General features: G+C 39.6%; 1 protein-coding gene across 1 annotated transcript; it reads left to right on the top strand.

Moving 5' to 3' along the window:
* Positions 1-28: 28 nt before the first annotated feature.
* Positions 29-9,502, top strand: LOC135253148 (fibronectin type III domain-containing protein 7-like). The gene is made up of 14 exons (XM_064332075.1): positions 29-535; positions 1,222-1,237; positions 1,460-1,717; positions 1,804-2,061; positions 2,927-3,184; positions 4,206-4,457; positions 4,629-4,883; positions 5,140-5,397; positions 5,604-5,858; positions 6,036-6,290; positions 6,394-6,654; positions 7,801-7,830; positions 8,036-8,077; positions 8,902-9,502. Exons 1-13 carry the CDS (start codon positions 353-355, stop codon positions 8,065-8,067), a joined length of 2,571 nt encoding a protein of 856 aa, XP_064188145.1. The 5' UTR covers positions 29-352; the 3' UTR covers positions 8,068-8,077; positions 8,902-9,502.
* Positions 9,503-14,468: the final 4,966 nt, after the last annotated feature.

A 14,468-nucleotide genomic window follows, 5' to 3' on the forward strand; every position in this document is an offset into this window, starting at 1 on the left:
ACAAATTACGGACGCCTCGTTACAAAATCGTATTATAATTACAGTATATAAACGTGCCATAATTAATGTATTTGTGTTTTATGAGTAGCCCATACATTACAATCCTGTTAGAGCTATGGAAGTTAGAATTTAAAGAATACTACGCCATTTGAATGACTTAATGACCTGGATTATATAATTACATCACGAAAATGTCAAATTCAGCATTAAGCCCACCTGCCTGCAGGTATATTTTCCTTTCCGGTAGCTGATAGGTGCTCAGTTTTCAGGAGGAGGGGTCACACACGGGTACTTCAGCTAATCCAAATCAAACAAAAGATTTGTGGTGTAAAAGAAAAGGAAAAGAAAAAAGATGAAGCTCTACTCGACTAGAAAATTCAAAACAGAAAAAGCAGGGCAGGACAGAATTTCCACGGTCAACAGTTTTATGAGACATCTAAGCTTTCAGTGGTCTGGCAAAAAGAGCACTGAAAGAATGCAACCCAGGGATTTCAAGATGGTTATGCTTTTTGTCTTACTTGGCATGTGCTCGCAGGTAAGAGTGAAAGGCAATTAACTGTGCATGAATATGAATATATTCTGCTATTGGAAAATTTCATACCTATTACTCTGCACAATTGCATTGTATTCTGGACCTCACTGGCCTCTAAAGATATCATTTAAAATGTAATATATTAGAAAAATCTCAATACATGATTTATATAAACAAACTAAATGTATATAGCCAATAAGTACATATTATGTATAGGCTACATGTATGTGACTATTATAAATGCAGTTAAAGCTTCTTTTCCCAAAGGCAATTTTGTCTTCAATGCATTATATAAGTTTAAAAAATATATAATATATAATAATATAATATAATATATAAATATATATTTTTTGACTAGCTGTACAGCTGTTTATTAGTATGTTATGGATGCTGCATCCTAGTTGAATTGACTGGATTCAGCTTCTTAAAATGACTCTGAGAACAATCTTTCTTTCAGCAAGTGCATGTTGTTGGACTAGTGAACACATTATTTCAGGGAAATGTTATTACTTTTCAAAATATCTGTGAAGGAACCCATATTTCTACTTTTGTGTGTACTATACATTATTGTATAATATAGGCTATACTATTATACTTTCTGCATACGTTACGCAGAACATCACATCACATCACTGTGTTAGCAGTTGCATTCAAGACTGTAAACTCTGCATTCTGTGCTTCATTTACAGAGTGCTGCCCAAGACGGTAAACTTTTTCAAAATTTACAAGTTATATTTTCATGAATGAATGTCACGGTCAATTTATAATTGTCATAAATAAATGATATAACATGCTCATGTAACAATGCGCTGTAACCTTGGTTAGACATTTTCTTCTTGCCTGACCATTTGTGTTAACTATATGATTAAATTATCATTGTAAACTCATATTTTAATGATGTAATTGATTATATTTATTTTCACCTAGGTATTAGTTTAGCCATATACACAGTAACATCAAAAAGCTTGACGGTCCAGTGGAGTAAGTACTCAGGTGCCAGCTCATACAAGATCACGGCAACTCCAAAGAATTCACCTGAGCCACCTGCATTTGCCCAGTTCAGTGAAAATTCAGTAATGGGCTCTGTTAATTCGCTGGCTCCCAACACCATCTACATCGTGGCGGTGGAAGCCATGGATAACGCATTGAATGTCCTGAGTACTGCAGAGGTTGAAGAGGTCACAGGTAAATGATTTAGACCCAAAAAAATGTGCTTCGTAACTCGGCATTGTACCAGCATAACTAATTATGTGAGGTGTGCTCGTCTGCAGCCCCTGAGGTGCCGACGATTGAGCAGGCGTACTCGAAACAGAGCGACAGCATCACGGTGGAGTTCAGCGCCACGCCCGGAGCCAGCTCTTACGTTCTGCGAGCGGAGTCTGCGGCGGGGGAGTTCTCTGAAACTCCGGTGTCCGCTTCCCCAGGGACTGTGCTCCACCTCCAACCATACACCGACTACATCCTCAGCGTCATGTCAGTCAACAGTGGAGGAATGAGCCAGCCTTCTCTGCCAGTGCAAGTAAAGACAGGTATTGTTCTCTCCAGCCTGCAGTCCAAATTTAAAACAAAGGAGTAGTTAGAAGATTCCTGGCTATTTTCTTCATCTAAAAAATATCTGTCTAAGCAGAGGCTTTATGAATCTGTGGATTCATCCTGTATGAAACTGAAAATACTGTTTCTTTATGTATTTATTTATGTATTTATATTTGGTTTACTTAATTTTCTTTAGAAAAAGCAGTGTACTTTAATCCTAAACTTAACAATGGTGCTGCATAGACAGTTCTATAGTACATCTCCATTGTAATTCTTGTGTCTGGGGAATTATTTTGTACCAGTGGTAACTGTATCCACTATTGCACTTCAACAAAATGAAAAAGAAAAAAAAAACACTGAGAACTAGGCTAAAGACTCTGGTCTGCCTAAAGACATGCAGTCCACCTATGGAGTGGAGAATTACTGGTTTTCTCTCAGGCCACACAAGTAACCAGTATGTCCTTGGTTCCTAAAATGATAATATTCTGTATTTAGTGTCTTTCAATAAAACGTGTTAAACGTATATACCAATGAGCAGTTAACCAAACAATGAAATGAAAACAGAAGATTACTTTTATTTGCAATTTCATTCTCGTTTCTGCAGAAACATTACTCAATTCACAAATGCTGTAACAGTTAATGAAGTGGGGTGCAGTACGTGGGCAGTGCCTGTAGTTGGTGTCACTGTCATTTGTTGTTTAAATAAGCAATAATACAGAACGTATAGCCTTCTAGCTATGATTGGTCAGATGATGGCCTTTGACATGTTGAGATTCCAGACCCACCCGTCTTATGACACTGTGAGATGTGTTTAATGGCTCTGTTAACTGACCGTACCATTTGTGCTCCTGGTGTCTGCAGTGGTGGCTGCCCCAGAGCTCAACTCCACCTCTTCCAGTAACAGCACCATCCTCCTGACTTGGGACCGGGTGGAGCACGCAGTGCTGTATACGCTGTGTATCATCATGGAAGGGTCTGATACTCGGGTCAAGCTCAACACCACCAACACATCTGTGGCTTTCATGGACCTGGAGCCTGGCACAACCTACTGCATTAAGGGAAACGCCTGGGACCCCCACAGTATCCCAGGAGAGGACTTCACTGTCTGTCAGATTACACGTAAGGGTTTAAACCAGGGGTACACAACTCCAGTCCTGAAGGGCCGATCTGTGTGCTGGTTTTTGTTCCAACCGATTACCATAGATATAGTTTTCCGACAGCTCTATAAACTATGCTGCTTCACTCCTGCACTTGAGCTCAGTAAAATCTCTTGCAGTCTGTGGCTGTAGCTGGTGCTTATACACATGTCAGATCAAGATATGATTGGGCTAATTAAATAAATATTGGCAAATGTTCACACAAAATCCTGAAATGGATAGGCCCTTGTTGTGCACCCCTGGTTTAAACAAACACCTCAAACCAATCATCAGCAGTGCAACTGGTGGGGTTTATTTAATAACCCATCTAGATGATTCCACCTTGTGTACAGTCAAGCCTGTCATTAAATAAACATGCACAACTTCTTTTACCAAAAGTTGGTTGAGCATAGGGACAAAAAACCACGGTTTTTAAAAATAAATATAAATGTGCTCAGATCAGGATTTAAACATTTGCCTCACTTAATATTAAACAAGATTATATGAAGATACATAACTTGAGCCTGCAAATAAACACAGTCGAAAACACTTGAGAGCCAGACCTGGGGGGATAGTGGGTGGATAGCAGTGGCGTTTCATATTCTATCTCATTGTGCTCACTCATGTTTCGCCATACAGGCGCCAGAAACAACTGCTCTGATCCACAGCTCAAGTACCAGTCTTCACTCATGTATTCCCTAGTTAAGCCTAATTTATATCACTAAAGGATCCTCTGAACTGAGATGCACTATAAAGATCCAGATATTGCTAAACATGCCCAATTAAGGTTCACTGCATTCATTCTTTCATTTTGTAACACACACATTCAAATGGAGAACCTCAACACCATTAAAATAGTACTGTTGTGATGTTCTAAATGATCTCTGTACTGTTCAGTAAAAGATTATGTGACATTGGCACATATTCAGAGGATAATATTCCTCCTCGTGTGCTATCTCTGTGATCGTTTGGGTGTTGTCCTCCTCGACACTGCGCTGGAGCAGGTCCCCCCACCCCAGGCTTGGTCCAGGTGATGCTGACTGTTGATGGCTCTCAGCACATGGCCGTGCACTGGGAGACCATGCATGGAGCAGATCGGTACTTTGCCCTCAGTACCACTGGCCAGAACTGCAGCTCCTCTGACAGCTACTGTGTCATCAGCCCCCTCAGCTGTGGTCAGAACCATTCCATCACTGTCACTGCCTTAAATCGGGCGGGACCTAGCGGCCCCTCTGACCCAGAGGACTTCCTCACCTGTAAGTATTCTATATTGACACAGATGGTTTGTCAGGACACACACCTGATTCAGATGGTTTTTTGCTGCCATTTCACAAAAGTCTTATTTGCCCGTGTTAAATTACACATGGATACCGATGCGCTACAATAAACAGCACAAGGCTGAACCCAAAACGTTTCGTGGTTCCCAGTTCCATGTCCTCCAGAGTCGATCTGGGTGGAGGAGCCGGTGCCAGGCCACTGTACAGTCCTGTGGAGCAAGGTGCCCTGGGTGGAGTACTACAAAGCCTTTGTGAAGAGGGACGACGGAAGTGAGGAGTTGTGCAACACCACCAGCAACACCTGCAACTACCACTGCCAGTGTGGCTTCACCTACTTCATGAACGTCTTTGCCTACAACAGAGCAGGCTCCAGCCCGCCTGGCCATGTTCTCAACTACACCACCAGTGAGCAAATAAAGCCACAGTCTAAGCCTTAGAAGCAATTAGCAAAGGATAATCAATGAGAAACTTGAAAAAATGCAATTCTCATTCATTTCAGCAGTCCACACCAATACTGTACATGTTCAAAGTCACCAATATACACTACGAAACTAAATTTTAAGGAAAAGTAAGTCAGGTACGCATACTGATTTGTGGGGGGTGTTGGGATACTAGCGAAACGATCTCTGAAGAGGTGCTGTCCTTCACCCTCTGTTTGAAGTCCCTTGCTGTCCGGAGGATGTGTCCATATCGCTGGTGTCCACGGAAACCCTGGAGATCACGTGGTCGCCCGTCCGTGGGGCAGAGGTGTACGAGACCAAAGCGGCCGGCGCGTCTGACCTCATCCACTGCAACGACACGGCCCCCGTGTGCGCCCTCTCTGACCTCAGGTGTAACAGCAGGTACAGTGTGGTGGTCCGGCCCTGCAGCGAGCTTAGAGGCTGCAACAACACCTGCAGACCCCACACAGAGGAGACAGGTAACACACTCAAACACCACTGCACTGAGGGGGGGGGGGGGGTGATATGTCACTGAAATGTACGAGGTTGTTCTGTGACACATTCACTACTTCGCCATATTGTTTTTTATTGAGGTTTGAAAAAAATAGCACCTAATATTGTATGACTCTGGAGCCATGACTCTCACTATGACTGACCTGGTGACATAATTTCCTGCCCCTCCCAGCTCCCTGCACACCTGAGATCCTCAGCATCACGCAGACCAATGTGTCCTGTGTCAACATCTCCTGGAGCGCCAGCAACAAGGAAGCAAACTACACTGTGAAAGTGGTGGGCGAGATGGACTCTCATACCTGCCACTCCACTGGCACTTCCTGCGAGGTCGCCCACCTAGCGTGTGGCTCAACCTATGAGGTCAGCGCCATTGCCTGCACATCAGTAGGGCAGAGTCTAGCCAGCTACACCATCCCCCTGGAAACAGGTACGGTAACCAGGGCAATTCAGGAGGACTGGCCAATCGTGTTGTCTTACAATAAACTGAAACACATTCGTCTGGTACAGTGATCTATGTTTTGCGCCATTGCTGCAACAACAAAAGCATGCACATGATAATGTGTAATGTGTTACTGAAGGCACAGAAAAATATTTGTGTTTCCAGGACCCTGTTGCCCTCAGGTCCTGAAGGTGACACAAGTGACTCAGGCTATGACTAACGTTACCTGGTCGGAGGCCACAGGAGCACAGTCATATGTCACCTCCCTAACATCAATGAGGGGTGATACCAAATGCCACACGCTAGAGACGCACTGCCTGATGGGATGCATTACCTGTGGCATTAATTATACCACGTCTCTGGAAGCCATCAGCAGCACAGGTCACAAATCTGAGTGCATCTACCACGGCTTCTCCTCCAGTGAGTACAGTCACTAGTCACAGACTCCCACAATATACAACTACCATGCAGTGACTGGCAGAAAGGTCTAAAAGCTTGAGCGTTCCCCTTCTCCCTCTGTAAGGTGCCTGCTGCCCCTCCAGTGTGAAGCTGTACAGGATGACCAACAACACCATCCAGGTGTACTGGCACTCCTCGGGAAACCTCAACAACTACACCGCTGACCTGTACGGAGCGAACTCCAACTACACCTGCACCCCCCCGCCGGGCGGTAACTCCTGCCGTGTTTCTGAGATCATGTGCGGGGACGTCTACACCGTTGTGGTTGCCCCCTTGTCACAGGATGGCACAAAAATCAAGTTCTGTCCCAAAAGAATGTATTCAGGTAAAGGCTTCTTTTATATTAATTAGTCCCTCCAGGAAATCGCGATCGCAATAATTAATGCAAATTCAATCAAACTCCGCAATATTTGCGGGGGCTTGCAATTTTGCAAAATTCCCGCTATTTCTCTGCATTAAATGTCCAAATCCAGAGCCGTATAAAGAGCCGTATATATGCGTTAACGCATATAAAAAAATACGTAGCAAAATGCGTAGGGGCTGCGGTCATAAAGAAATGCATGACAAAATGGTTAGGGAAAGTAATCATAAGTACTTATGTCACGAGTCTTCAATAATGTTGAATGGTGTTCCATTTTGTGAATAAATTTGTTCTCTGATGAAACAATATCTTTGTTGGCAGACGGCTCCTTCGGACAATCTCTGTTATCAGCACTGCTATCTAGCATAATTAGCAAGCGTAGCGTAGCTCGACCTGTGTAACGTTACTTGTTGCCCCGCTGGGAAAGACCGTTCATCACTGCATACAACTTGGTTTACTCCAAAAGTCCGTTCGGAAACTTTGTATTAAAATAACTCCTCATTTACAGTTAGCAAGGCTCTTCAACCTCTCCTCTCATCATCAAAACAAACGACAAAACAGTTGTAAGAGATTGCACTTCGTTTCTGTGCATACAGTATGTGTTGAATTAATATTATTTAAAAATCATTTAGAGCACTTATTTTTACAGATGTAGCCTATACATTCTATATTGCAGTCACAGACGGTCTGTTTTGTAAAGCTACGTCACTTTTATGACTGAGGAATTTTTTTGTGACTTTGAGCCTATGGTTCTTTATGTTCAGAAAATTTAAAAAAGATGAGAACTAAAATATATTCCAGCTATTTCTGTGTGCAATATGCTTATTATCATAGGAAGTGAGTATATGACTCTTCCTAAAAAAATCACAATTTTTCCTCGACTTGCAATTTTTGCCAGTTCCCGCAGTTCGAGAAAAGCCGCTGCAAAAGCAAGCATTTTTGATCTCAGCAATCACAAAAAAAACTCCGCGAAATCCTGGAGAGACTAACAACACAGCAATTAGAAGAATAAGTAGAATAGCTGCTTTAAAAGCAATCATCCATTTGAAAAGACTTCCTTCAGTGTGTGCTAGGACATGAATGCATCTAATAAGTCCTCTCCTATTTCAGTTTCTTGTTCTGGAAGCAATGTTGGAATGGGTAAGCTCATATGTTAATATGCTAACATGATGACATGCACATATGCAGCCTATCATCTCAATATACGTAGAAGAATATTATCTTCCACCTGGCAATAAAGATGATTAAAATATTCAATGGAAGACATTTATCTGTTTTTCGTTCAGTGCAATACATTAGACAATGTTAACCCTTCATTCTGGAATTTTGAATATTCTTTTTTCAGTTATCTATCGAGGAAAGAGAAGCGCCGATTAGCGGATGAGATGTAAGTTATTTTTGCGATGGGATACAAAATGATTGCAGGGTATTAATAAACAGTTAAATGTAAAATGCATGCAGTTCTTTACACTTATCAAACACTGCTCATTTTTTCTATTTTGAAAAAAAAATCTTTGAAATGTAATCCCAACATCATGCATAGTAAGCACTTTCAAAATAAACTTCTGAATGTACATCTGTACTTTGTGTAACACTATAGCATCACATAACATCACTGCCATGCACTCATGAATCTTAAGCTCTTTTTCCTTTGTGGAAAATATTACAGACTATGGCCCACAGGCAGTCGTTTAATCTAACAATAGCCTCGTGTCAAAAGGTATACATGTTTCCTGACGGTAATACGTTTCAACTGGATATTTTGCACCAAACGAGGGAACAATAGAGAAAAGGCCAAACAAATTTGGAGCTATGACACACTATCCAAAATTCTCTAATGTCATGTTCACATTACTAAATTAATTTTCAAGCCATCCAAAATATCAGCACGGTCCTCTGAACTGCTGGTTACTGATATATGACCAAGAGAGGGAACAACACAATCTCCCGGATTCGAGATTCATGTAAATGAATAGGCATTTGAAATTAGCCATTTGTTAGAAATTTGGAGGTCTGCTTTCCGAGCTATGTACATCTGGGTCATTCAAAAGTGTGTGACAGTGAACATCAAAGCTGTGACTGGACATTCATATCGGAGCATCTAAGTCTCCCGAAAAATGTTAGCTCTTTGGTCTGACAGCAAAAATACAGCACAAGGAATGATTGTTGTCCTTGCATTGAATTTGCTCTTTTTCGTTTTTCATCACGCAGCTTCAAGACGCATCTGCCAACTGACATTTCACCTCACTCTCATCTACCATACCTGTCTTTATCTTGGGCAAACTAACCTTCTGAATGTCAGAAATCTGCTACTCGCAAGGAAAAATGTGATTGTTTTTATTTGTTTTTACCATGTTCTTATATATTGTGTTCACAAAGTATCTGCAACGAAGCTGAATAGTGAAATAAATATGACCTTAAACAGTGCTTTAATTTAAGCAATGTATTATTATTATTTTGGATATGGGTGATAATGCAGTACGTACATAGACTGATCATAAAGGTGCTAATGTTTTTGAATTTGAAGATGTTTAATATTATACAACAAATAATTCTGCCCATTGTGAACTGAATGTTAATAATGCTTTGAATTTTACTTGTATAAATTGTCTGTCCCCATGCTATAAGCTTCCAAAGGAGATGTGATCAATTATGAAATATCTTGAACAGGTATTATTCATCTCAGGATATTCCAAACTTTTCCCGTTTATTTTGAATGATGTTAACAAATTTCTTGTGAACTATGTTATAATGTTGAATGGTATCTACAAACATATTCCTTTGAATAAAATGCCCTCTTTGCATCATAATATATACTGGTGTCATTATTATGATTATTATGATTATTATTATTATTGTTACTGTTGTTGCGAAGAATGTAACATGCAAATATGTGATTATTTCCACATTATATCACACAGCAGCAGTTATCAACAGATATCCACAAACCTAGCCAGGGCTTTAAGATAGAAGTTATAGGTATTATATAGTTGTTATTGTGATAACTATATAAAATATTCAGAACATTGAGAGCATAGGTTGAATAGTAGAAGTTTTTGGGTGAAAAGCTTTTCAAATTAATTTTTCACTTGGGCTTCCAAAATGGCTTCCCACGAAAAAGTAGCCTCACACACATGCTTGTTTTTCACTCACTACATCACTGGCTTGAGGCTCCCACAAACTAACTGTAATACTTTTGTTTTATCACTAGGTGGCAAGTTGATAATGAAAGCTGCTTAAGTAGTGACAAACCCTGTGAACAGTTCATGTTCTTGTTATATTATTCCATAACTATACTATATTCAGATGATATAACATAAATAATTTAAGTACGATCTAAATAAAAGGGACAGAATTCAATTCAGTCTTTTACATTCACATTTTACATTCCATCCAGCTTTTTACATTCATATGTACTTCTCTACTGGCATTGACCATTTTAACCCACTGATGCCAATGTAGAAGCTGGTATGTCCACGCGGAAAAGTTATAATGGTCCACTGTCATTGGAACCTTTCATCACAAACTAATTAAAACTATTACTGGAAAAGCCACACAGCCTCACCAGTGCCTCAGACGGGAAAAACGTGCCTAACAATCACTTGACAGGAAACGCTGAGGTGGGGTCTGAAAGAGACCATTTAAAACCAAAACTGCTTTGTGATATCCTTTTCATTCTTCTCACGAAAAATTACCCCTCCCAAGTGGGCATCAGTTGCAATGTACACAATGCAAAATCTGAAATTGAGCCATTCTGATTCTTTGGCCAGTTATATAACAGCATGCTGAGAAATTCTAAGCATGCAAGGGCAAACTCCTAACCGTAGCATTTCCCTTCTCATACTTTAATACATGGTTGACTATGCAAGGTACACATGCAAGGTAGTGTGATATGGCCCAGTGCCACAGGCACATGGCATAGACTTGTGTTTCATATGTTGCATTTTAAAAATGCAAAGACAGAAAATAAGAGAAGTGAAACATGAAAATATCTTTAACTGGACTGCAAAAAACAGAACAGGTCCTTATTAGAGATATTTTAAATAAGCATTTTTTTAGATTCTAGAATTCAAATAGACTCAGAATGACATAAAATGGAATTAAATAAAGTGAACATGCACAATGATGCTTAAGGGTGGCACAGTGGCAGTGGGTAGCACGGCAAAAGGTTGTGGGTTCAAATCTCCCTGTGTTCACGTTGGTTCCCTCTGAGTACTCCAGTTTCCTCCCACAGTCCAAAGACATGCAGGTAGGCCAATTGGAAACTATAAATTGTTTATAAGTATGAGTGTGTGAGTGAAGGGTGAGTGAATGGTGTGTGTGCCCTGCAATAGATTTCCGACCTGTCCAGGGTGTATTCCTGCCGCTCACCCAATGCATGCTGGGACAGGCTCCAGCACCCCGATCAGGAATAAGCGGGTATAGATAATGGATGGATGTATGGACAATGATGCTTAAAATAAATGTGTCAGAGATGCAGAGCATGCCAAAGACCACAGAGGTGTTCAGCTATGTCACCTGTTCACAGTCACCCATTCTGTCAACAGTGAAAGTTGAACAGGTCAAATGAACATTCAATTCGCTGGATGCATTTTCAAATAGTGTGATATCTCATCAGTAACTAACAACAAATGATGTTTGTTCGGAAATCGGTGTCTGGTTTAACCCAATTGTACATACACGCAAAACTTTCTAGTTATGGCGCATTACGGGAGTTATGCACCTTTTTGTGATAGGCCACGCCCATCGCCACGTCCCCTCTTGGTCAATCGGCCTTAAAAGTTACTCAGCTCTGCCTTCGGTCATGACCAACGCCTCCTGGAGCGAAAACTGTGGCCGCTACGGGGTGGAACACTTTTTGTGGACCACCCGACCAACCAACCGACCGACAGACAGCGCTATAGAGCTGCGGTCGCAGCTAATAAAGTGTGTATAACCAACACATTCATCCATTGCTATCATCTGCTTCTACACATCCATTTTCATTCACAACTCTATGAGCTGTATAGCGAAACACTTTCAATATCATACAAATGGGTAAGAAGGACAATTAGAATAAAAACAAAGTGTAGAAATGTACCTGGATGAAATAGTGAGGAGGATTCATGAATATATTCACCATATCACAAGAAATTCATCATCTGGTTTGGTTTCAAATCGATACATTTACATACGGTGAGGAGGATTCATGAATATATTCATCATATCACAAGAAATTCATCAGCTGGTTTGGTTTCAAATCAATACATTTATATAAAGTAAATGGGATTTGTGTGAAGAAAAAGTAAGTAATTTTTTTATCATGGCTGAAAACTACATACTCAATCATAAAACAAATATTGTAACATCCAAATAACAACTAAAATAATTAATAGACGTATAATCCAGCATTGTAGTAGAAACTAAATGTATTCTTACACATGACCAGTGTGAATAATGTTTTGTAAATTGATACATTAATTGCATTGTAAATCATTTCATCACATTTCTTGATCATAAAATATGCTGAGAGGTTGCAATGACAACTTGGGATGGGAAGGCTACACTGCACCCTGTTTTAAAAAAAGCAAGGCGTTCACAGCATGTCCTTATTCAAGGAGCTTCAAACTTTCTGCTTATTGTTCAAGAGACAGCTTGAATTTCCTGACTGGGTTAGAGAGTGTGGCTATTCATTTTCGCATTGGCTCCCTTCTTTCTTGTGCACTGTCAGGAACTAGGAGGTGATATTCCTTTATTGTCATTTGATAAAAGCTCCCATTCAATGCGTAGCCCACATATAATACACAAGGGTATTGTATTTAGAAATTAAATGAAATTCCCATGATTCATACTACTTGCAAGGAGAGTAAAATTGAAGAATTTTCAATGAGATGATTAGCACTAAATAGTATTATAAATTCAGCTTCCAAAATGCTGAAGACATACGGTACTTCCTCATGCACTGCACCTGGGTACATGCACTCTCCTTCAGTTTCTCTAGCATTGGCCTCTTTTTGAAGTGGCCCCAGCCAAAATCCGTATCTCTGTAGAACAGGTCATCTCAACAGTACTTCTGTTCTCAGTCATATGAAAACATATGGCCAGGTTGTGTACTTTGAATTTAGTAATCTAATATATGTTTTGAATTGAATTTGTTTCTGCACTAGTTCTGGATGCCAAAGCAGATTTAGCGTTTGCGTTGCCATTTTCTTCACAATTATGACCAAATAAAACATGTGATATCTATTAGTTATTTACATCATACGGGGAGCTATTGCGTGGATTTTCTTACTCAGTACAGTGAGAATTTCCAAAATCTGAAAGGACATGACAGGGATTCAAATAATAAAAACAAACTCATGACATTACTAAAAATGAAAACACTGCCTATGTAAAACTGTCCATTCCCATTACATTTAAATATACCTCAAAATAGTGGAAATGATACCAAAATGCACTCAAAATCAATTTGCTCCAAATTAGACATTTACTACTTCCTGCCACAGAAGGAAGTTTGAAATAAGATTTTTCATCGGTCATGATAAATTAGTCATTACCTCAAAACCCAGGGTCAGAATTTCTCATAGGGGTAAGAAGTCAATATACAGTACATGAGCACAGAATTATATGTACAACACAGTGGATTGTGCAACCGGACACAGATGCAGACAGGACAAGCTAAGGTAGAAGTAACACCTGCACCTTCCCACTCCCCCTTCCAATGATACCTTTGAGCCTTGGGGCATTAGGAGGCAACCTGTCCCCATTTAAGCAGTACTGATTGGTTCCCACACAACAGGAATACCTGTGTTATAGCTCAAAAGAATCCAGAGCACCTTTTGTATTTGGCTCTCTTGTATAGAACTAATTGAAATCCTGCTGTCATTGTCAAAGATGGAAATGTTGGGAGCATTATGTTTTTCTTTAATATTGGTTTCTCTGGCTCAGGTAAATAATTCCAAAACAGTGGAAAAAATATTCTCATTTATATTTATATTATATCTCAGGTGATACTTATATTTGACTTGTTAATTCTTATTTAAACTTTGTTCTATTTCAGATTCCACCCACACAGGCACAAGGTGATTTTCCAGTTGAAAACTCTTTCGTGATTTTCACGTTTTCTTTCTTTCTTTCTTTTTTTTTTTTTGGCGGTTATTGACTCAAACTTAACGTTATCTTGCTTATAATTTAGGAAAACATAACTTCGGCATATGGCATATACTATTAAATGGAAAGTTTAACGTATTAATTAAGTTATATTAATTACATTTTGTGCTAAACATCAGGTTATATTTGCAAGGACGATAAGACTGTAAAGAGCGTAAGACATGCAAACCATGACTATTATTAACCGAGCACGTTATCTTGTTTTTTTTTTAAAAATAATTCTATTTATTTTATGTCAGTTTAATCATAAATTGTTCCATTATTGGAATATGTGGTAAGGCATGGGGTTAAAATACGAATTATTCAGATTTCAATTTTAAAGATTTTAAAGTTATCTTGTTTTATATTTTACATTTAGCATTTGTGTTTTGGACTGAAGTGAGCATCTCACTCTATAGGCTACTCTGCATGTAGACATTCCTGATAAGGAAGAGGTGATCAGTCGCGGGATACCACGTCGATATAGGAATCGATAGAAACAATACTTTCTTAGTATTTTACTATGTTCTTAAAATGCCATTAACTGCAGAGTATAGCGCTTATCATGAGACATAATTGTGTAATCTTTATTTGAAATGACTCTAACCCATTAAAATGTTGATCGGTTAGACCAATCAATTTTTGTTTGC

The sequence above is a fragment of the Anguilla rostrata genome, chromosome 4 (assembly GCF_018555375.3).
Source record: "Anguilla rostrata isolate EN2019 chromosome 4, ASM1855537v3, whole genome shotgun sequence".
NCBI classification, from domain to species: domain Eukaryota; kingdom Metazoa; phylum Chordata; class Actinopteri; order Anguilliformes; family Anguillidae; genus Anguilla; species Anguilla rostrata.

What these genes read in the sequence shown, in the direction of transcription:
- LOC135253148 (XM_064332075.1), top strand. Translation starts at nt 353, where the DNA reads ATGAAGCTCTACTCGACTAGAAAATTCAAAACAGAAAAAGCAGGGCAG. An exon ending in ACCCCACACAGAGGAGACAG is followed by an intron (nt 5,398 to 5,603) that starts GTAACACACTCA and finishes TGCCCCTCCCAG; the next exon opens with CTCCCTGCACACCTGAGATC. An exon ending in CACCATCCCCCTGGAAACAG is followed by an intron (nt 5,859 to 6,035) that starts GTACGGTAACCA and finishes TTGTGTTTCCAG; the next exon opens with GACCCTGTTGCCCTCAGGTC.